This window comes from Dermochelys coriacea, chromosome 18, assembly GCF_009764565.3.
Source record: "Dermochelys coriacea isolate rDerCor1 chromosome 18, rDerCor1.pri.v4, whole genome shotgun sequence".
NCBI lineage: Eukaryota > Metazoa > Chordata > Testudines > Dermochelyidae > Dermochelys > Dermochelys coriacea.
Genome location: NC_050085.1, coordinates 11,194,698 through 11,218,305, shown reverse-complemented (window position 1 = coordinate 11,218,305; position 23,608 = coordinate 11,194,698). Strand labels below are relative to the sequence as shown.

The 23,608-nt window shown below is 49.1% G+C and overlaps 1 protein-coding gene across 2 annotated transcripts; it reads left to right on the top strand.

Moving 5' to 3' along the window:
* Window positions 1–1,896: 1,896 nt before the first annotated feature.
* DRAXIN (dorsal inhibitory axon guidance protein) lies at window positions 1,897–22,871 on the top strand. 2 transcript variants are annotated; one of them, XM_038376834.2, is made up of 7 exons: window positions 1,897–2,011; window positions 13,216–13,697; window positions 15,540–15,727; window positions 16,554–16,665; window positions 17,723–17,812; window positions 18,123–18,212; window positions 21,005–22,871. In XM_038376834.2, the coding sequence occupies exons 2-7, from the start codon at window positions 13,238–13,240 to the stop codon at window positions 21,115–21,117; spliced, it is 1,053 nt and encodes a 350-aa protein (XP_038232762.1). In that variant the 5' UTR covers window positions 1,897–2,011; window positions 13,216–13,237; the 3' UTR covers window positions 21,118–22,871. The 2 variants fall into 2 exon arrangements, with proteins under 2 accessions (XP_038232762.1, XP_038232761.1); XM_038376833.2 differs by lacking the exon at window positions 1,897–2,011 and adding an exon at window positions 2,339–2,510.
* Window positions 22,872–23,608: the final 737 nt, after the last annotated feature.

Here is a 23,608-nt window from a genome sequence, read left to right as displayed (position 1 = left end):
GCAATAAAGTTTGAGAATCCTTGGTCTAAACCATCCAAGACAGATGGCTATCCAGACTCATTTTGAAAACCTCCCTCTTAGAGGGACACGTTTAGATCAAATTTGGCCCCAAATTCTGTTTCTTTAAGTCAAAATCCTTTAAACCAGTTTGAAGAAAGACTGTGACCAACAGAAATATCTCCATTCATTTTTATTAATTCCACTGAATTTAAAAAAAAACAAACAAGTAAACATTCCCTTTGCTGTTTATAGCTCACACTGAGCATCATTGTGCTGCTGCTTGACAGCCAGAAAGCAAAATTCTCTACATACACATAATAAATAAAGACAAAGAAACTGACTTCGGTGATTTTCATTGTCCAAATTTAAATGCAAACATTAAAAAAAAGTTTTCAGAGTCTGTCATTCTTAATAAGCTAAAGTGACATGAGTAGCACAGGTATGGAGAATTAATAATTAAATATATATATACACACACACATATTCACACACACACTATGAATTTTGTTGCATCAGAGTCCAATCACCCTTGATGAGACGCAGGATGGTCCAGTGGTTAGAGCAGCAGCGTGGGCATAACACTGGCCCAGCTGCACTGCAGTAGTTGTGCCTCTGTAGTGTAGACATATCCTTAGTGGCTCTGTGCCTCAGTTTCCCCATCTGTAAAGTAGGGAAGATAGCACTTTCTTACCTCAGAGTGGTGTTATGAGAATAAATACATTAAAGATTGTGAGGTGTTTAGATACCACTGTGTATAAGTACCTTAGATAGATTGATTCTCCTATCTCACTCAGTCATTCCACCTTCTAAATTTTCAATACCATATTTAGTTTGACAGGGATCATTAAATTGCACAGTCACTTTCAAATTTCAAATACTCCACTTTTGTGCACTGGACCCTTTTCCTACAGCACTGATGGTGCAGAAGCCGAGGAGGAAAGCTTCTAGATCTAGTGGGACTTTTCCAGATGCCGTTTTAAAATCTGTGCATTGGGGGACACGGCCCTGGTGAAATCTAGAGTCTTTTGCAATAGGCCTCTGTAGTACCAGTTTCACATTCGGCATGCCAAGCTTCAGCCCTCCCTGTGCACACAGTCTGGGCCCGGTCCTGCTCCTAGCGAGGCCAATAGCAAAACATCTCTTGGTTTTAACAGGATCAGAACTGAGCCCTTTGAAAGGAATGAATGCAAAAACCAGCTGTGCGCTGAACATTATGGCTCAGATCTGAATCACAAAAACAGTGAGGCCATGGCAGATTAGGGTTGCCACACAACCCAGGTGTACTTTCATTTGCGGTGCAGCCCAGACACCTTAACTCTTGTGAGTAGTTCCAAAGCAGTCAGCAGGATTACTTCCCTGAGTAAGGAATATTCATGAAGGAGGAGGGCAGGACCAGGGTTTACATTAGCTCCACAGAACCCCAGTGATCTCCCCCAAAAGTCAGTTGATCTGCCAGAAATAGAGTGAAGCAAAGGAAGGAGGGAAAGGATGTGGGGGAGACCATCTGAACTGCCAAGCATCTCCTGGGAATTAAAAAAAATGTCTGTGCCACAAGCAGCGAGGTGGAAATGAAACCCCAGGTGTGTCCTGGTGTTGGAGAGGCCAGGGTGGAAGATGGGGGGTGACTTTCTCTTCTCTTCTCCCTGCCAACACAGAAATCCTCAAATCAGGAGCTGGGGGGGGGGGATTTCCCCCACTTTTACAGTCTAGTATGATGGGTGTGGTGCGTGTGTGTGTGGGGGGGGGTATCATCCAACAACCTAACAACCCCCCCCCTTCCATTTGTTCCATCCCATTTGGCAGCAATGGAGACTAATCTCTTTGGGGACTGAGCCCCGCGGGGCTCGCGGACGCGGGGCAGACGCTCCCCCAGCTGAGCAGAGCCTTGATCTCATCGTGTCTTGCGGCTCGCTGCACCGTGACTCCGGAGGCGGCCCCAGTCCACTGGGAAGCGCTGCGGGTGTGAACGGGGGCGGGAGCAGAGCCCCGGGCCGGCAGCGGCTGCAGGCAGGTGAGGCGTGGAGCTGTGCAGCCCCCAGTCCCACCTGGGACTCCCTTCTCCTTCGCGCAGGCCTGGCATCAACTTCTCCCCGGGGGGCTCCCTCCTGCCTTTGTCTCCTGCCTTTGTCTCCTTCTCTCTCTGGGGACCACCAGCTGGGGGAGCAGCCCCGCGGGGTCGCGCCGGGGCTCGGGAACGCGCACGGTCCCTTTCCTCCTATTGCAACGCCAGCCCTTGTGTATCTCCGCACCCCACCCCAGCTCTATTGCGAGCAGCTCCATCGGATCCCCCTACCCCGCCCCCCCCTTTCCCGACTGCGCCCCCCCCCTCCTCTCCCCTGGGCTTCCCAGCTCCTCTGCCGGCTCTGCACATTCCCCCACTGCCGCTCGCCTCGCCCTCCCCTGTCTCCTCCTCTTCTCGGGTGTGGACAGCCCCCCTCGCCCCCCGAGTCAGGCAGATCGGCTGCTCCCTGCCCTCCCAGCTGACTCCAGAGCCGAGGAGCTGCAGACAGGTAGGCAGCGGATCTCTCCCTCCCTGCACCCCTGGCCTTGTAGCTGGGCTCAGTCCTCTTCTCTGGGGCGGGGGCAGGGAATGGGCAGATTCTCTCGTCCTCTGGAGGGCCCCCCCGCCCACTCACCTTTCCTGCCCATCCCTCCCTCCCAGCCCGGCTGGGAATGAATGACTGAGCCGCTGCACAAACCCCTCAACTTCCTGAGGCTGCCCCGACCCCGATCGCTCCTGGCTGGCTGGATACCTTCCCCCTCTGGGGTTCAGCGCCCCGCATTCACAGCCCCTCTGGAGGGGGGCTCCCCATCCGCCCACCACCTGGGCTGCTCGGGATCCCGCTCCCCCATGCCACTCTCTGCTTTGGTCCAAGTAGCCTTTGCTGATTTCAGTTACAGCTGCTGATTCTTGGGAAGACTGGGGGCGGGGGGGGGAGAGGTGACCCCTTTACATCATATTCCTGCTTAGAATCTCCCGGACTGGGGGGATGACGGAGTTGGGGGGGGGCTCACGCTGCTGATCTCATGTTTTTGGTTGGTGCCAGTCTAAAGTCACTTTTAGCCAGCGATGGCTAAGCTAGGGGGAGGCAGGCAGGCAGCCAGCCTTCAGCTTTCATTGCGATTACATGATCCTTCTCATTAGCGCATTGTTTGATTTGTTGTTCTACCTCCCTGTGCCTGATTCCCTCCCCCCCCCCCCGGATTTGCGGATGGGATGCAGGTTCATCCATTCAAAAGCACCTCAGGCGCTGTCGGTTCTGAGTCTGGTCGCTCACAGGGGTTTATTAGTTATTTTATTGCTTATTTCACACCCAAGCCCCTTGCTAACAGGGTTCATTATTTCTGTTGTGGCGGGTTCCTCCGAGTCAGACATGACACAGTAACTATCATCTGCACAACAGATGCCAGATATGTGTCTTAATGCATGGCAGGAAGGTGGTGGGACTCAAGAACCCGAAATATTTATAGAGCATCCCCCTGATTAGGTCTGTCTAGCTAGCTGATCTAAGAATAAATCTTTGGAGATTGGGCCATGACTACGGGGGTCAGTCCTTATGATTAATCATCTGCTTGCCCTCTTCTCCATTCATGCTGAGAATCAGACACAGTTGCTGTTTCCCGGCTATTTTAAATCTTAATCACTTATAGGCTCTGGATCACTTTGAGATCCTGGTACTCCATTTATGCTGTCTTCCTGAGTTTGCTTGTTTTTGCTTTCCACCCTTTGTTTTCCTCCATTCAGTTATCCAGCTCCCTTTGCACCAAAGAGTAACCACACTGTCCCATTGATCCTAGACCTCTCCTCAGCCTGCACTTGCTCCATTGTGAGAAGTTACCAAGATGGAAAGCTTCTGTTTTCCTAGGGATTTTTTAAGCTAATTTTTTCACAGAGAAACACAGGCACACACCTCTCACAATTGCTCCCTGATTGTCCTCTAATCTTCTTCTGCTGGTGAAAATGGGGCTCTGATTCTGAATTAAATGATTTTGGCATAAACTAATGGCTTATTACAGCTGGTAATTCATCATATAGAATTTATGTGACATTCATCCAATTCATACCTGAAGTCTTCCATCAGCATAGAGTTTGGATGGTTTGTATTTTCATTACATTTCCCTTTTATAAACCTGTGCATTTCTCTTGTGAAATCTGATTTAAAAAATCAACACATCACCCAAGGAATAATGTCAATATCTTGCTCTAAATGAGTTGATACATGGAGACAAATCCACCCCCTGAAATGATCAAGCATATTGGGTCAAATCCCCGCTGGTGTAACTCCACTAGGTGTTTTTTATCAGTTGGCTGAATGCTTTTCAGTGGCACGCGTGGTGTGCTTTCCTATTGATTGTCCCCCATTTGTCACTCTGCTTTGTGCATGAAATTAGAGATTCTTCAGTGCTGTGGTGACAGCAAGTGACTATATCTTGGATGCTAATCTCTGACTCATTGCCATTTTAATCTCATTATTGGGAAGAGGAGACCCCGTTTGATAGCAGGTCACATGTCTCTCACCAATGATGGCTGTGTCAGCCGTTTTGTGAAGTCCCGGGGGAAAACAGAGCAGAGGGCACTGCATATTCATCCAGGTGCCCCTCTTTCATTTCCATACCATGTCCTATCTGTCTGTTCTACCTTCTAGGACATTGGAGGCTCAGTCCTGCAACCCTCTTGATTCCTCTGAGTGCCATAGTTCTACTGACGTCAGTAAGGTTACTCACATAAGTTTGAGTTATTCCCAAGGATACGGGTTGCAGGACTGAGGATCAAAGTAATAGGAAGGCAAAGCCCATCTCTTGGGAGATGTGAGTTTTGCAAGGTGTCCAGCACCGCTCAGAGCCAAAGTGTAAAACCCTGGAGGCTAGTGGTGACCTGACAGCAAACATATAAATGCAAACCTCCTACAGTATGTGAGCTGCTGAAGATGGGATTTCTTGAGTAACTTTAGACGTGTGACACTGCATCTCTCATCAGGTCTCAGGAGGGCATCCCAGCTCTACCATTGACCTGCTGTGGCAAGCCATCAAAGCCAATGGTTTCCAGTGGTCACTGATTTTCTGTGCTCCACTTGAGACACCATGGGCCTGACTTGCAGAGGGGTTGAAGCCATCACAACCCCAGTGGGAGCTGTGGGTGCGCAAAACCCTAGAGGCCTGATTTGCCCTGAGTTGTGGCTTGTGCAGTCATTCCTGCCCAGTGCAAAGTGAGCATGATGTGGACGTAAAACCCTGCCCGTTTGGAATGGTAGCATTATACACTCACTTTGCATGAGGTTTCGTGACGATCCAAGGTGCAGGACAATGGAGAATCAGGCCCCTTTAAGGTGTCTTGGGTTGAGCATGCAAAAAGGGGGATACCCAGAATTAGGTGGCACTTTGGAAATTGGGGGTCTGACCCCTCTGTGCCTCTCTCCACCCATTAATAAAACAGGGGTAATCCTAAGGAGCTGCCTTTCAAGTGCATTTGTGCAGCTAAGGTCTGTAAAACACTCTGAGATCCTTGGATGAAAGGGGCCCATGGCGGAGCAAAGCATTTCATTAGCCGCTGTGGGCCAGGCAGCAGGAAGAGACCATCTCTGCCATCTAGGCTCAGAAAGAGGCTGCGTAGTGTGTGTGTGTATTTGTAGGTGTTACTGAGTATGATGCAGGAGGCTGTGAAATGGGACAGTCATGTATTTTCCCAAAGTCCATTCGGTTCTGTGTCAGATTCACAACCCTTCCACAATCACAACATGGACCAAACTCAGCCCTCGTACAAATGAACTAAATTTCCCATGAACCCAAGGGGAGCTGTGAGCGTTTGGGCATTGCTAAATTTGGCCCTGGGACTTTCTTTTGTGTAATAGCTTTTGCAGTAACTGTAAAATGCCACACCAGATTAAATAACGACAGAGTGAGAAAGAAAGACTAGGAGGAGCTGCAGAGAAGAAGGCTCTTTCACCAAATTTGGTGACCAGGGACAAGGAGGAGCCCAAGGGTGGACAAATGAAGGGGGAGCAGGGTGGGGCTCAGGGTGGGGAGTGAGGAAATGAAGCCAGTTCATGGACTGTTTGGAAAAGGAGGAGGGCAGCTTTAAAGTGGATCCTGAAAGGAACAGAGTGACGTGCGCAGGTGGTTTGTGCTTCTTTGTTTGCACGAACTAGGTCTGAAAGAGGATGCCTAGGCTGTCAGTGCTGGTACAGAAGCTGTCCCGACAGAAAGCTCTTTATAAAGTCGGTGACAGGAATATGCAAGAAATGCTCCAAGCCAGGGACGAGGCAAGGGGCATTTCCTATATCGGGGAGGGGTGTGTTTGAGATGAGTGCATATAAGTTGGGGATGCTGGTGAAGGGGAGAGAAACATGTGGATCTCTCCCTGGACTGCATATGAAGTTTCCCAGCACTTGCCTGTAGAAATAGAAAACCAGATGGAGAGAGCCCCAGCAGGGAAGAGAAACCTCATTTATCTGCACAATGCCATCCTCCTAACTGCAGCCCACACACTATATGTCTGCTAGCCCAGACCAGAGCTTACCCATTCTATTCTCCTCCAGGCCCTTCACAGACCATCCGTCACCCCCTGGATCCTTCTTTACAGTGAGCCCTGGCACGGGCAGTTGGGATTCATTGTCCATCATGGCTGCCAGGCACGCACACAACACATACAGATAATGAGGGACACATGTACATTTGTTTCAGAGTAGCAGCCGTGTTAGTCTGTATTCGCAAAAAGAAAAGGAGTACTTGTGGCACCTTAGAGACTAACAAATTTATTAGAGCATAAGCTTTCGTGAGCTACAGCTCACTTCATCGGATGCATCCGATGAAGTGAGCTGTAGCTCACGAAAGCTTATGCTCTAATAAATTTGTTAGTCTCTAAGGTGCCACAAGTACTCCTTTTCTTTTTATGTACATTTGTCTATCCCTGCAGCTTATGTTCCTCTATCTGGAGCGCAGTGAGAGCTGGGCCCTGTAGCACTCCCATAGCGAATTAAATTCCTTAAAGCCAGGGATAAATTTGGCCCAGAGTTTCTGTTCAATCCATTTTGATTCAGCCCTGGAGCACACAAGCTGGTTTCCTCTGTGCTGTCTGTCCAGCAAGAGTACCGACATTCTTTGTTCATGGGCTCAGAGCTCCTGCTTCCCTTCCCCCCCCCATCTTCCAGATATGGAGTGGGAAGCGGTGGGGGGGGGGGAATTGTTAGATATTTGAATTAATTTGGCATTGGTCTGATATCTTTGCTTTATCCCCGAGGAACCACCTTTAAGTTAGGGGCAGGAGATGGCTGCATTTCAGTGGCACAGTAACTCCCTGGTTTCTCTCTGTCATGACTACAAATGACAGAGCACATTAGTGCCAATTACACTGGTGGGTTTTGTGCTACAGATGCCTGCCTACTCGGAACTGGTCTGAGCCCCAACAAACTCATATTTTATATAAGCTACTGAACGGCCACTACTAACCCAAGTTGGATTCAAACTGGTAACCTAGAAGTGGAAGGCTCTGTAGCACATTAATAATCCCCTAAACCAACCTGTCTGCATGGAGCATAGTTTTAGGACCATTAACAGGCTTGGTAGTATTTGCTTGAGACCCTTCACTCTGTTAGCAGGTGTTGATCCTGCTGGGAATATTAAGTGGGTCCTGCTGACTCACTGAGGGAGGCGACTCATTACCCTGCCTGGATATAGAGGAGGCAGGGGTGGCTCTCTAGAGGAAAGAGGATCTAGGGTGTGGGCCAAGCAGCACTGAAGGAGGAACCCTGGGAGCAGCCAAGCCTGGGGGAACTTTATAACCTTTGTTGATTACACCAGATCCCAGGAAGGAGCTGAACTTTTGTCTCTACACTATGTACAACTTTGTTTCAGAGCAGGTGGGTGAAGGCATCTCCTTGCAGGGCCAAATTCCGCTCTGACTTAACCCCCGGTGTGAACCTACTGAGGTCAATGCAGAATTTATCCTGTTATGAAGAGAGTGGAGTGGAGGTGTCAGACTGATGCTGGCTGCTATGTCTCTGAAATGCACAGCACAAGGGACTTGGATGAGAGGCTACGCTGGAGCTTGGTTTGGAGAGAGGAGGATCAGGAGCCAGACTGGCTACTGATGGGAAGAGCAGCAGCGGGAGGCTGGAGAAGATGCAGACCAGTGTCCGAAACTAATGGGTTTGTCTGTGTAAAGCAAAGGATACCATAGATGGGAAGGGAGAATTTGCAGACTGTCCAGGGAAAGAGGATTGGGCCCAGGGAGATGGGAAGTAGAGGTAGCATCCGGATCTGGGCATATGACTGAGTAATGCAGAAGAGGATGCACTGTATGGAGGAGTCCCATGTTGACACGGGGCATTGTAGGAGTTGCCCTTTAATGGAGCAGCAGTTCCATTAACTTGGGGCTGCTAGAATTTATGCGTTTGTCCTTAGAGCCATGCAGGCAGGAAAGCAGCATAAACACTTCTTAGCTCGTCTGATAACAGGTGCTGTATAATATAATGTATTTATTAACTGCATTATTATTGCAAACCTGTGCCCTCTTCCCCATGCCCACAGACCTAGTGCAGAGTGGAGGTAGCACTCTGGCCCCTGCAAGATTCCAAACTGTATCATGCCCTCAGGAAAGCTGCTAGGTCTAGGGTCTGTGCACTGCACTTTCCCAGTTGGTGAAAAGCTGCATTGAAATTCACAACAGCATTTAGCCCTGCAGGGGTTTTCTGCATCTGATTCTTTGTCACTAGGTTCCCAAAAGAGCGCATGGCTGGGGTAATGTTCAAGTGAAAAGCAAAGGGCTCGTGGCTGCACTAGTGATTGTGATGTGCGGCCCAGATTAGAGCAGCCTGTTTAATCCACTCTTGACACCTGCTGTTCCTTCCGCTTGGCACTCTCCCATTTCTCCTGTGGATGAGAAGGTGAGACACTGTTCCCAGTCCTCAGAATTCAGAGTTGCCAAGATCCAGCTGGTTTGCTTTAATTTAAAAAAAATGAAATTGTTCTGGACAGAGAGATACTGTTTTTGCTCAACAATAGTTATTGTTTCACTGACCTTGGAGTGGGAACTGCAGAGGCTTTGCTAAATGGATTCCAAGTTGTAACTCTAGATTTTTCATGAGCCAAAATGAAATGCTATTTTGTAGCATGACTCAGTTGGCAAATAAGATATTCCAGTGCCTCGCAAAGCAATTCATAGACAAGCGGCTTTCCTTGGTCATTAACAGCCCTAAATAAAGGCACAGGTTCCATCTACACAAACACTGCTTGGGCCTGAACTTCCAGGGGAGGGGGCTTTTCCTGATGGCAGTGGGAAAGTATGGAAGGGGTTGCCTCCTTCCATGCTCTGAAGACCCACATGGAGTAACTGCAGGAAGGTTGTGGCCAAGCTTGCTGGGGAATGAATAAACAGGGCTTTCACTAGAGGACTGAAGAATTCCGATTATGAGCACATCAGTTGCTCCTGGCAGCCAGGGCTTCCCTTTCTTCCTCATGTGCTGATGACAAATCCCCAGGAAAATGTGCAAACGGTAAAGATTCTATCAGTACCAAGTAATGGGCATTTGCCGAGTCCTTTTAACTCGTGTCTTTCTTGTTTAATTAAAGTTTGATTCCTAACACGCGCACGTGGAATCTCCCTTACACAGAAGTCCTGCTTTCCTGAGATGGCCCATTGGCTTGGGGTGGGGCTCTTTTATCCTATCTCAGGGCCAGATTCTTCTCTTGGTAGTGCAGGTGCAAATGCAGAGGAGCTTTCACTGACCTCAGGGGAGATGCTCTGGATTTACACTGAATCTGCATCATAGTTTGAAACTCAGGGAAAACATCTCAGCTGTGGAAGAGAATCTCAGGCCTCCTATGGTCGGCTTCATGAAGCAGTGGTGGGGCTGGCATCAAAGAAGATGCTAGCTATTCCCCTTTCCTCTGTTTTCTTTTCATGCTGCCTCTAGCCGGACAATCCCCATAGAGGCTGCCTGGAACGCGAAGGCTTAATGGCTGCAATGCAGTGGTCTGAGGTTTAGCCATTGCAAGCATGTAGCTTAGGAGGTGCCCACTGGGAGTTGGGGTGACCAGATGTCCCCTGATATTATCAGGACCATCCCAATATTAGGGGCTTTGTCTTCTATAGGCAACTATATCCTCTTCTCACACACGCCCCCTGGAAAAATGTGTCCTGATTTTTCACATTTGCTATCTAGTCACTGTACTGGGAGCAGGGGGAAATTAATTGGGAGTGAAGAGGATTGCGGGGAGGCAAGATGTTGGGGGGCCAAACTCTGCACCCCCATAAAGAGATAGTGATTCCTCTGTGATATAGTTTTTGTTACAGTCTCCTATTAAGCTGAATCCACCAGGATCAATGTCAGCCCCGGAAGCTTTTTTGTGGTCTAACCCTGCAGAGGAGGCGAAGAGCTGCAATTAAATTCTAGAGACGGTCAGTGTTCTCGGGGGTTGGGCTTCCCATTCCTCTATCCAAACATGTGTATTGCCCAGACTCAGGGGGACCAGCCTCCTCAGTGCCATGGGGATGGTAATAATGGTACCTCTGTCCCACGGCAAAAGGTGCACTAGAACAGCTTAAGAAGTATTCATAATGGGAAAAGATTGGTTTTGGAGGGGTCGGAGGAGGGATGAGAGAAGATGTTTATGATCAGGGCAGTGAAGTCCATACACTGATGGTATGATGGTCTGAAGACCCGTCTTAGAACAAAAACTCGAGCAGAAAAGAAGCCACCTGAGAAATCTGAATACAAAGAGAAGTGAATAATATTCCTTTGCCCTCGCCATTCCTTCTAAAGATCTCAGATGGCTTTACTGACTTAACAAGCCTCCCGACGCCAGTGACACAGTAGCCCTATTTCACAGATGCGGAAACTGAGGCAAGGAGCGGTGAAGTGACTTGCCCAAGGCCACAGAATGGCAGAGCAGGGAAAGGAACCCAAGAACAGCAGCCCAGAGTCCCAGTCCCAATTCCCTCTTCTGCACACGGGACAGCCCTCCCTGCCTTGACAGTCCAAAAGATGACAGGACTGATTCGTTTGCTGCCCGGCTACCCTTCAATGGAACGCTCCCAGGCTTTCCTCAGACCCTGCTTCTCTTTAGCTTCCCTAGGGCAGCGCATGCAGGGCTCCTGGTAGCACCTCGGGAGCTGCCCCGCCCCAGGCCCATCGCCTGCCTTACAAGGCCACCGGCTGCTTCCAGTTCTGTTCATCCTGACATCTTCATCTCAAGCAAGCCGGCCATGAGGAGGCCCAGAATGCCAACCTGCCTGGCAGGCAGCTCCAGCACGACAGCTGGTACTGGGCTGCCCCACCATTGCCCGTAGGAGTCAGGATCGCATCTCTAGCTCCTCAGATGGCAGGAGGTAAAAGGGAAGGGTAGGGGGGCTAGTCAGAAATCAAAGGGAGGCAACACCATTGATTAATGACCTTCATTTGCACATGAAACTGGAACCTCTCCTCCCCTGCAGGCCCTGCATGTGCTGCTGTAACCAAGGCTGGAATAGGATGAGGTAACCAAGGAGGAGGGACTCATTCATTGCCAGCCTTGAGCCTCTTAGAATCATAGAATATCAGGGTTGGAAGGGACCTCGGGAGGTCATCTAGTCCCACCCCCCGCTCAAAGCAGGACCAATGCCCAACTAAATCATCCCAGCCAGGGCTTTGTCAAGCCTGACCTTAAAAACCTCTAAGGAAGGAGATTCCACCACCTCCCTAGGTAACCCATTCCAGTGCTTCACCACCCTCCTAGTGAAAAAGTTTTTCCTAATATTCAACCTAAACCTCCCCCACTGCAACTTGAGACCATTACTCCTTGTTCTGTCATCTGCTATCACTGAGAACAGCCTAGATCCGTCTTCTTTGGAACCCCCTTTCAGGTAGTTGAAAGCAGCTATCAAATCCCCCCTCATTCTTCTCTTCTGCAGACTAAATAATCCCAGTTCCCTCAGCCTCTCCTTATAAGCCATGAGCCCCAGCCCCCTAATCATTTTTGTTGCCCTCCGCTGGACTCTTTCCAGTTTTTCCACATCCTTCTTGTAGTGTGGGGCCCAAAACTGGACACACGCTGTGTTCTCATTCAGTCCTGAATCTTGGCCTTCCTCCCACTCCATACTGCTGCAGTCCTGGCCTCTCCACTATGCTCCATGTGCATCCAGTCTCGAGAACCCTCCCCGTATGCTGCACTCCTGCCTGCATGTTATAATCATTGAACCCTGGTGTCCCAAGTGATGAGAGGTGAGGCTAAACTGCCAATGCAGGTTCTGGACTCCAGCTTCCCCCAGAGGTCAGGGCTCTTCCTATCTGGTGAGGTTCGGTTTTGGAATGTTGGGCCGACGCTCAGTTTGACTGAAATCAAAGAAACTGCCCATTTATGCCATCTGAGGAGCAGGCCCCGAGGCTCTAGCCTGGAATGTCCCCTTTACTCGTTGGTTCTCAAATTCACTCCTTATTGATGTTAAGTCAGCATTCCCTGAACAGGAGACTCTTTGTAGCACTGACGCAACTGCAGAGCCAGTGTTTTCCCATGTAACAGGCTCATTGATCGGACAATGTCTTTCCTTTGGCTATTTTCCTTGATGCAAGGTTTTGCTAAATGCAGGAGCTGCAAGGATTGCATTCTCTTTGCCAGGAGAAGACATGGAAAGGGTGAGTAAGTTCAGTATGTGATGATACTGCCTTCCGGGCACCCTCCTTCTGCTGCTCACCCTCTTAAGTCAGCAGTGTGATATAGAGGGCAGGAGTGAGCGTCAGAGCACCTGCATTCTGTTCCCAGCTCTGCCGGTTTGTGATGTTGGCCAAAGCACTTAATTTCTTGGTGTCTCTCCCTGTTCCTCAAAAGGGGATCACAACACTTGGCAGTCTTTGTAAATCATGTTGAGAGCCTCAGATTAAAGCCACATACAATTAAACTGACAGGCAGAAGATTTCAAACAGATAAAAGGAGAGGTGCTCTTTTTTTTTTTGGTCTGTGGAACTCATTGCCACATGATATCATGGAGGCCAAGAGCCTAGCAGGGTTCAGACCAGGATGAGACTTTTATATGGCTAACAAGAACATCCAGAGTGGTGCTATTAAGGGATAAAAGCACAATCCCCAAGGCTGGAGTGCAGCTGTGGGTCCAGTGAGTGTGCTGTGTTTAAAGGGCTGATCTCAATCCTGGTGTGGGAGCCGAGAAGATAGAAGGGGGTTTTGTGGGCTCTATAAGGCCTGGATTCTTTGATGAGCTTGATGTTGATTATATGTTTATCTCAGGTGCAGCAAGGCGCCCAGGATTATGGCACCTTCTTCCTGCTCCTTGTCCCCTTTCTTTTTCTTCTGTGTCCTGGTTCTCTCTGACATCTGCCCAGTGGGCTCCTTGGACCCTGGCACCCAGGACAAAAACATCCCAGAGAATAACAGCAACCTTCAAAACCAGGAGCTGTGGCAGCATCAGCCCCGAACAGGGCACCACCACAGGCATGGTGGAGCCAGGAAGGACAGGGCCCATGGCATGCCTTCCAGAGGGCAGGTGTCTGGAGAGGAGGCCCTCAGGCTGGCAAGTGGGACTCCAGCAGGAGAGGACCAGGGAGCAATCCAACGGCCTGCTGCCCTGAAGCAGCAGAAGGACGTGTTTCTGGGCTTTGAGTTCCCATATCCTGAGAGGGAGAACCAGTCCCCTGGGTTGGAGAGGGGGAAGAAGCAAAACCGGGAGCACCGGCGGCACAACCGCAGGGAGAGGCTGAAACAACACAGAGGTAGAAGAACCCTAAGGGACCCAAAGGGACCAAGGTCTCCTGGCTGCTTCAGAGGGCGAAGTGTGTGTGTGTGGCTGGGGAGGGGCAGTGTGTATGTGGGGGGGGGAAGGTGGCTTTGGAGTGGCAGTGTGTGTGGGGAAGGGGCAGTGTGAGGGGAAGGGGGGGGGGAGGGGAAATGTGGGAGCGAAGGGCAGTGTGTGTGCGGGGAGAGGCAGTGTGTGTGTGGGGGAAGGTGGTTGGGGAGGGGCAGTGGGGGGGAATGTGTCAGAGTTGTGGGGATGAGGGAGGAGGGTGATTGGGAATGGACAATGTGTGTGTAGAGGTGTAGAGGGGCATGGGAGGGTGTCTGGGAGCAGTGTGTGTGGCTGGTGTGATCCGGTGGGTGGGCATATGTACAAAATATGCACAAGAAAATGTGAAAAGGTTGAAATCTCAGGTTGTCACAGTTCATTGCTGTTTTTAAAAATGATCTGATTTTGGGAGGGAAGGAAACCCTGACATTTCATGGGGGTTGGGATGTTTTGGCCTTGTTTGGGGGTTTTATTGTTGTTGCTTTTCCTCAACTAATCCGGTTTACAAACACATCTCAGCAATGTTCAAAGCCTCCAATCTTAACCTTGGAACTTTACCAGAATTGAAAATCAATACATACATACATACATGAAGCAATTTTCATCCACATTATTTTTATTTTAATTTATTTATTTACTTAGCATCAAAACTTGAATTCTCACGATTTTCAGTCAAGCCAATTTAGCAAAGTTGTGTGAAACATGTAAATTTTGCAGGTGCAAAATTACACTAACAGAATTAAAAAGTCACTTTAGTGTAACAAGGGGGCTGCTTTGTATATGCATGACTCCAAGGGCCAGTTCCTCAGCTGGTGTAAATCAGCATCGCTCTGTTAGAGCTAATGCAGCTATGCCAATTTACACCAACTGAGAATCTGGCCTCTGATATTTCCCTGGGCTCACCTCAATCTCTTTCTGCCCTCCCTAAAAGAAAGAGCCCTTGGTTGCTTTCTTATGGGACTGACTGCTTCACATAAGGTCTAGGTGGAAGAACACAGAACACAGTAGCTGGTTTCAGGCAGTATTTTTCCTGGACAGTTGCAATCTTCCTGTGTAGCCATAAATTTAACTTAAGGTGTAAATTTAAACTGATTTAGTTAAACTTGTACAAAGGACTGTGTGAACAATCTTACGCCAGTTTATCTTAAACAATCAGTTTGGAACAGATTTACACGGAACCAATATAAACTCCTCTCAAACCGAAATAAGTGTGTGCACACAGTGCTTTGTGGTGCTATATTGCTTTCAAACTGATTTAAATTAAACTGTCACAGCTTACTAATGAAGGGTGGACTACTCAAAAGCACTCAGCCTTATTCTACTCCTATTGACCACAGTGAGCATTGCTTGAATCTCATAATATAGTTTTAAATCAGTGGCCATGCCCTGTTTCTTTCTATGGAATTCGCAGATAAGATCTTCAGGGCAAAGGTTATTTTGTTCTGTTTGTACAGCACCAAGCACCATTGGCTGCTGGGTCTCCTCGGCACTTCCACAATACAGATTATTAATAATAATAATTAATAATAAATAATAGTCTGTGTCAGCCCATTCTGAACTTCCCCTGGGAGAGAGGAATTTGGAGTGAGATGGATTTGAACTGCTTTTCCCACCCCATACACCTTAAGGTCCAAGCGCATCTGATGTCTGGATCCAGTTTCAAAGGCTGCAGGTGGTGTTGTGGTGTAACTATCCCCAGGGGAAATTCTGTGGCCCCTAGCAAGGAAAAGGATGAGGAAGATGATGTCATTGTCCTTGTCACCTTCTGTAGGCAAAGGCCCTGACCCTGAGCCAAGCTCGTTGTATAAGAAGCCTGAAAACTTCGAGGGGCAGTTTCAAAACCTCCAGGTGGAGGAATTCATGGGTCTGTCTCCCACGGTGCTCCCCTTCACCATGCTGGAGACAGCAGCTTCTACTGAGGAACCACCAGCTCTTCCACCCACGTCCCTTCGGCCCCAGGTAAAGGTGCACCTGTTAAACGCACTGGACCCTCCACCAATGCCACTGCCTGGAATTTTCAAAGCAACCTAAGGGAGTTAGGTGCTCAGCTCCCCTAAGTCATGCTTGGTGGTGGTATGGAGGCTGATGGTGCCTTGTTATCCCCACCTGGAGACAGCAGGATCCTGGGAGAGGAGACAGGTAGCTGCTTGGTGCCCCCATCTCCCTCACAATGATCAGCTCTCTACTGAAAAACACCCTCTCCCCAACCACTGTGAGACCCCAAGACTTCCTCATGAGCTACAGTTCCCTCCTGCCCCTTTCAGGTGTCTACTTTCCAGGTGTATTGTCTGCACAAAAGCTTTCCTAAAAAATGCAGCTTCTTTCTTCAGAGACACCAGAGCATCTCCTCACTCAGGAAGATCTCCTCCTTTGATTGAGACATCTCTCCTCGCCCCTGCTAGCCACTCAGCTTCCCAAAAGCACGCTGGCATAGAACAAGAGCTCGCCTTGAGAGACAGCATGTCCCAGTGGACCCAGGATAGGCCTAGAAGCCAGGAACTCATGAATTCTCGCCCTGGGCTCTGTCACTGACTTGCTCTAGAGCCACAGGGTAGGATTTTCAGAAACACACAGCATTGACCTAACTACTCCTGTTGAGGTCGCCAGGAGTTTCATCCTTGGCTTCAGTGGGAACAGAGTGAGGCCAATGCTGAACAATCTGCGAAATGGGGGTAAAAATCCCCACTTCTGGGGGGTTAGTGTCCTTAAAGTACATGCTGAAATTTGCCTGTGGGGCCCTACAGAAGTGCATACTATTTACTGCTTTGCTTCTTGTCACCTGCAGGTCCGTGTCAGGCAAGACGGGGACGTGATGCCCACCCTGGATATGGCTCTGTTTGACTGGACAGATTATGAAGACCTCAAGCCAGAAATGTGGCCATCTGCCAAGAAGAAAGGTATCTGACTTCCATGGGACCTACTATTGCTTCGTGTACCCTCCACCATCCCTCTAAGGCTTGGGGTTCCCAGCTATCCAGGAAACGGAAGGACAGACTTGGGGGGCTGGGGAGTAGGAGAGACAGACAAAAAGCTTAAGTGGTCTTATTGCATCGGTTAGATTGTGCAGCTGATTATACCTAACACACGCCTGCTATGGCTGTACCCAGAGCGCGTGCTTGTCAAGATGAGGATTAGCTTTATAAAGTTCCATTTCTCTATTGCTATGCAAAACCTACTGAATCCTTGGTCTACCACGAAGGGCATTTTGAGGGCATAAGGCATAGATTTGCCAACTTCTTCCTTTTATTTTATTATCTGACACACATCCTGCTCTAGTCTGTTCAAGTCTCCATATTGAGTGAACCACATCTCTGCTGTATCAAGTGATTTATCTGGTATTGTCAGGTTCAGCTGGAAAGAGAACAGTGTTAGTGTCAATGGCTAAGGAATCTGTGATCATTTTTCAAGAGCTAATCCATGAATCTAGCCATTGAAAGTATTGTTTTTATAACTATAATTTATAATTTAGCTGGGGCTGATTCTTTTGACTCCTGCTAAACCCTCCCTCTATCCACTTGTATTTCATGTTCTGGAGCAATTTGCCCTGAGCTAGTCCGGAAGATGTGGTTTGGGTTAGGTTCAGGCTGAGGGAGATTTCAATAAGCAATGAAGCCTGTGAGGTGCAGAGATGAGACTTGAACTGTAGAAGTTTGGATCCAGATCAGAACTTCTCTAAAGTTTGAGGCTGTTTGGATCTAGGGATGGTTTGGTTCTGGGCCTACCTCTAGGAAGTAGTGCTGATCTCAGAAGCTTTCAAAGTCCTTCTGTTCCCCGTGAGCAGTGGGGGTGCTGGTCATGTGGACTAGTGAGAAGGAACATGGGAGAAGGTCAAAGGAGCTTAGCACCTACTAAAGAAATACTGCTACTTCACCACCCCATTCGGCAGGAAGGTTCAGGCTGCTGGAAAAGGTACTGCCCCATTGAATTCCATCAACTGTTTGCTCTTCTCCCTAGAGAAACACCGTAGTAAGAGCCCTAGCAGTGGAAATGAAACCATGGCAGCTGAAGGAGAACCATGTGACCATCACCTTGACTGCCTTCCAGGTGAGCACCAGCCTCATAAAAACAAATTTCATTCATTGCAGAGTTGGCTGCAGACTCTGGAGTATTTGGAATCCAGCCCTGGATTCTGTGGCTGGGGTTGGGGGAGGGAGGGGTGACATCCCCCTCTAATTTATCCTAATTTTGAGAAATGGGTGGTGTGGCAAGGTGAGCGTGGAGTCTGCTGTGAACATCCATGTTCAGACAATGCTGGAGGAATTCCTGCTTAAGGCGGGTGCATATGGGGAGATAATTCAACTGCATTCTCTCTCCTTTTGACCATCTCTTGATGGCTCGCTCACTGTGTTGGCAGGATCCTGCTGTGACTTGCGTGAGCACCTCTGCAAACCGCACAATCGAGGCCTTAACAACAAATGTTACGACGACTGCATGTGCACTCAAGGTGAGTTCAGCTCATCACTGGTGGGAGACCCCCCAAGTCCTTGTTTTCTGTTTATCATTAGTTCAGTGGCTCGCTTCAGAGATTATAGTGGGGAAGGGGGTCTAGCAGTTTGAGAACTCAGACCCCTGAGCTCTAATCTTGTCTCTGCCATTAATTTACTGCATGTCCATGGTCAAGTCATTTAATCTCTCTATTTTCTTACCTGCAAAGTAGGGAAATTAATCCCTCCATTCTAGTCTTGGCGGAGGAGTGTGAGCAATAATCTATTAATGTCTGTAAGGGACTTTGAAGATGCACCATGCTATATATTTTCTAGGTAGATTTTTCTCAGAGGTATACATGGTAGCAGGATATTCTAGACCCAGGACCTTATTCAAACATGATGCTGCTCTAGATTGGCCTCAGGAGCGTGCTCCTATGGAAATCCCAGTGGGGCTGCCCCAGGCCCTGTTTCGTGTTTAGGCTGGTTAAGTTAGTGACAAGTATGTTGATATCCCATGAGATACGGTGGTAGGATACATTTGGAGTTGAGTGAAGCTCTGATCATATGTGTTTTTCTTATGGGGGAACTGAATGGCCTGGGGGCATTGGTAATGAAATGCAGAACCTTTCCCCTCTTGGTAGACAGGTCTGAATGCAGCTCAGAGCAGTGGTATCCAAATACAAGTGCCATCTGCTCAGTGACCTGATGACTGGACATCAGTCCAGTTCCCAGTGGACAGCTGCCCACATCATAAAATCCATCACTCAAAGGCAATTTTGTTGGCTGTCTCGTTGCAGAAGCCAGGGAGACTGAAGTCACCTCTCACCCCTGAAAGGGTCTCTTTCTAGGGGAAGCTTTCACTGCCCAACCTGTGCTGTCCCTGCTCTGTGGAGCAAAAGAGGGCTCTTGTCCCCAGGGCTGTCCACGCAGTGCCTTCCAGCAATACCAAGGGCCAGCCCCTAAGTTAGCGTACCTCATTGTCTTCAGTGGAACTACCTGGATTTGCACCAGCTGTCCCATTGTAATTACTGTGACAGACCCAGACCAGTGGGGTACAGGAGTCTGGTAGAAGGCAAATATACTGGACACTGGATCAATAGTTTTCTGTTCCCTGAGTGACCAGAGCAGGGGCTGCCCTAGAGCAATCAGGAACCTGCTAGAACCGATTAAGACAGGCAAGCTAATTAAGATACTTGGAGCCAATTAAGAACTTACTAGAATCAGTTATGGCAGGCAGGCTCATCAGGACACCTGGTTTAAAAAGGACCTCCCATCAGTTAGTGAGGGGGCATGCAGGGAGCGAGAAGGCATGCTGCTGGAGGACTGAGGAGTACAAGCGTCATCAGGCTTCAGGAGGAAGATCCTGAGGTGAGGATAAAGAAGGTGCTGGGTGAAGGCCATGGGGAAGTAGCCCAGGGAATTGTAACTGTAGCTGTCACGCAGCTGGTACGGGGACATTGTAGACAGCTACTATCCATAGGGCCCTGGGCTGGAACCTGGAGTAGAGGGTGGGCCCGGGTTCCCCCCATCCCCCCAACTCCTGATTGGACACAGGAGGAGTTGACCTCGTCTGTGAGAAATGCCAGAAAGGATGGTCTAATTTGGAAAGGGATCTGGCCTGTTCCCAACCCACTAGGTGGGCCCAGAGACTGCGGGGATTGTTCTCCGTTTCCCCCATGCTGGCCAGTGATGAGGTTAGCTGAGTGAACGGCAGGTGTGAGCCTCTAGCAGAAGCGGCCAAACTGAGGACTGCCATGAACCTCTGAGGCGAGCAAATCCCCCAAAAAGCACAGAACCCTCCATGGCAGAGGAGAAACTTTGTCACAATACTTTCCTAGTTTGTAAAGCATGTTTCTGATTGACAAGAGGCTAACTAAGAAGAGGCACCAAAAGACAAATGTGCCATGTCCCAGCCACAGCTGAATTACCTGGGCAAATTCCCAGAGTGAAACACCCTTATTAGGAAGGCTGTTCATTGGTATCTTTTTAAAACAGAGGCTGCTTTCCTAGTATACAGATATTCTTCACCAAAGGCTACATCAACCAGCATCACATATTCCCTACACTTTAGGACTTGATCCAAAACCCATAGAAGTTAATGGAAAGACTCCTATGGACTTCTGTGGGCTCTGGATTGGGCCCCAGTCACTGCTGTCAGAAGCCTTTGCCTCCTCTCGTGAAGTTTAAGAGAGATAAAGTAGCGAGGGGAGCTCCCCGACCATTGCTGCTATCATAGCCACACATTAACCCTCATTTCCCACTGGAGTGATCACTAACTCAGTAATAGGAAGTAATTGGGGGAGCCAAGCAAAACTTCCTATGGATTTTCCTTATTGTTGTCGGGCACTTTATGGAATTTCTCAAGAGCCTGTGAAACATTCTGTCAGCACCAATGAAATCTCAGCCATAAACGAGCAGGTGTAACCTTTGATCAGTGAGCTAAATAGCATCTAATACAAGAGACAAGAAAACAATAAGCCCTACAACGTCCAACGCAGGTGATGGGACTTCTCTGCCATTCTGGTCCAAATGGCTCACCCAACCTTACGTTCATGGCACAGTCCTCATTGTGGTGGGTTCTGCCATTGACCCTGTGTGTCACCATGAGTCACATGTATTCACTGCTGAGATGGCTTCCGCTTCCCCTACTGTAAGATGAGGACTAGCCTAATTCCTTGAAAGCTCTATTCACCAGCACACACACAGACTCCAGTACAATTCTCTGTGTGTGTGTCTGCGCACGCATACCCAGATTACTCCCCAGAGCAGTTGGACCATCTCACACTCATCATCTGTGTCTTCCGTGCAGGGCTACGTTGCTACGCCAAATTTCACCGGAACCGAAGAGTGACCCGGAGGAAAGGGCGTTGTGTGGAGCCGGAGTCAGCCAGTGGTGATCAGGGATCGTTCATTAACGTGTAGAAGGGGGCAGAGATTCATTTCCAGCCTGGAGGGTTAGGGATGAGTTATTTATAACTAGCAGTTGGGAGGGGTGGGGAAATTACCAAATGATTGAAGCTGCAGGCTCTGACCGGGCGGGGCCCCAACAAGACTGATTCTGATGATGAGATGAGGGTAGTTGCTCTCAACCTTTTCTAGGACCGCCCCCGCCCCCCCCGGACATCTTTCCCATCTCGCTGGGACTCCCTCTCCCATCTAGCAGAGGGATTGTGGTCCCCTGACACCTGTTCATGACCCTTGAGTTGAGAGCCTCTGAAACAGGGGAAAAGGAGCCTTATATCCTCTCTGCTGAGAGGGAAAGAGAATACAAGACTCTCCTCTCACTGCAGCTAAAGTTGCTTCCTTTAGGTGAAATGGAAGCCAGGGCTTAAGTCTTTCCCCTTGGTTATTTCTTGTGAGAAAACTGGGAGGAGCTCCCCTAGGAATCCTGGGTTCTGGGACAGGTGGGCGGGTGTCCTTGTTCTCTCCTGCTTGGAACCTATATGGGAAATCAGAGAAGATGACCAGGAAATTGGATACCCTGAGCCAGACCATTGCATGGGACATGCCCATTCTCTGCAGACCTGAAATTCTTGCTTTCCTTACGGCTTATCGCCTACAGCCAGTCACCTTTTTTTTCTCTGCTTAGGATTGTGGGACAGTGATGCATGGCTAGGCAGTGCTTTAATGATACCTCCTGCCACACACTAGACAAACACCTGCCTTTGCTGGTGACTCTGTCCAGAACCCTCACTTCAGTGTCTGTGGGGTAATTTGGAAGATAAGAACCTGAACCTCAGCTGGTGTATGTGGCTGCTGCTCCACTCACTTCAGGGGAGTTGGGCCCATTTTACACCACCTGAGGATCTGGGCCTAAATGTGCAGGTGATGAGTCACTGGATCTTAGATCTGCTCCTTGCTTTGCCAGAGTCTCGCTCTGGGGCCAGGGTGAGTCACTCTACAGCTCTGTGCCTCTGTTTCCCCTTCTGTAAAATGGAGATATCTCCCTCCCTCATTCAGTTCATTCATGTTGGTGACCCACTTTTCAGACCCTCAGGTGCACTGTGCTACAGAAGGGCAAAGTCTAGTTATTGCTGTTGGCAAGGGGTGCCAGCCGGCATGCTCCCTTTCAGAGGACCAGTTGCTTGGCATGCAATTTGATCTGAGTGACCAGGCAGGTTCATGAGGGGGCTCTTGGCAAGAGGACTCCATTGGGGGCTGGTGCAGTTAGCCAGAGGGTCTGTCTCTGGAGTCAGCACTGCGGCATTGGGACACAGGGAGATGCTGATTTTGCTTTTCTTCAACCAGCAGCCAAGGCTGGAAGGCGGCTCACCTAGCCACGAGGCCATGCCCTGTTTTTATTCCCACTGCAGTTAGCAGACTATGAGTTCCTGAGGCTGTTCCCTCCCCATCCCTTCCTCTCTCTCCCATGGAGGACAAGCTGGTTGGGACGGGCTGAAGATAACATCCTGGCCTGCAGCTCTCACTCATTTGGTTCTCCTTTGGAGTGTGGGGTTTTTTAATTATTATTTTTAGGAGTTTTCTGGGGAAATGCAGTTTTCCTAGTGAACAATAAAGTTTCTGGTGAAGGAAGGTGGGGGAGGGCTGTTACCTTGTAGTACATCCTGTGACGTGTTGCATGCGCATTTGATTGCGATGTAAATAAAGAGATGATAGTTATCCTTTGCCCAACTCTTTCTGCTTCCTTGCCTGCCTCCATCCCTGGGACAGGAGCCCATCAGAGAGCCTTTGTGAGGCTAGGTCCGTGACCTCTGAGGAACACCTAGATGCTTCTGACAATGGTGCATAGGAATCGCGCTACTCTGGGGCTCCATCCAGTCCCGTATACCATCTCCAGCATCAGCTGCTTCAGAAGAAGATTGGAAACCAGCCTGGCACTAGGCAGCTATGGAATAACCTGCCCACAGAGAAAGGTTTCTTCCCAACTCCCAATAGCTGGAGTCTGTCTTATGCTCTGAAGTATGAGGGTTATAGTCCTTCCAATATTCTTTTTGTTGTTCTTGCCATTATAACTCTGGATATGCTTGTTAGGCATATAAATGTCCAGTTCTTTTTTAAATCCTGCTAAGTTCGTGATCTCCATAATATCTTGTGGCAATGAGTTGCCCAGGCTAACTTCATTGTGGGAAAGAGTGGTGTTGGTTAGACAGTAGGTGTCATTCTCCCTGAGTCAGTACTGGGTCAGAAGTGTGACCACATAGCCCAGGACAGTCCCTTTTTTACACCCTGTCCCTGCCATCCCAATGTTTTTTCTAAAGGAGACATTTTCTCTTGCTGACTTGATCAGTTGGCAGAGCAAACAGGACAAGTGCCCACTTTGGTCAAAGTGGGGTGCAGTGTGGAGGAACATGTGTGGGGCAAGCAGAGATGCCAGGCTCCCCCCCCCCCTGCAGCGGGGGAGGCAGAGCTGGGGAGGGTAGGCAGCATTGCAGCTTTTGGGGGTGGGGAGCAG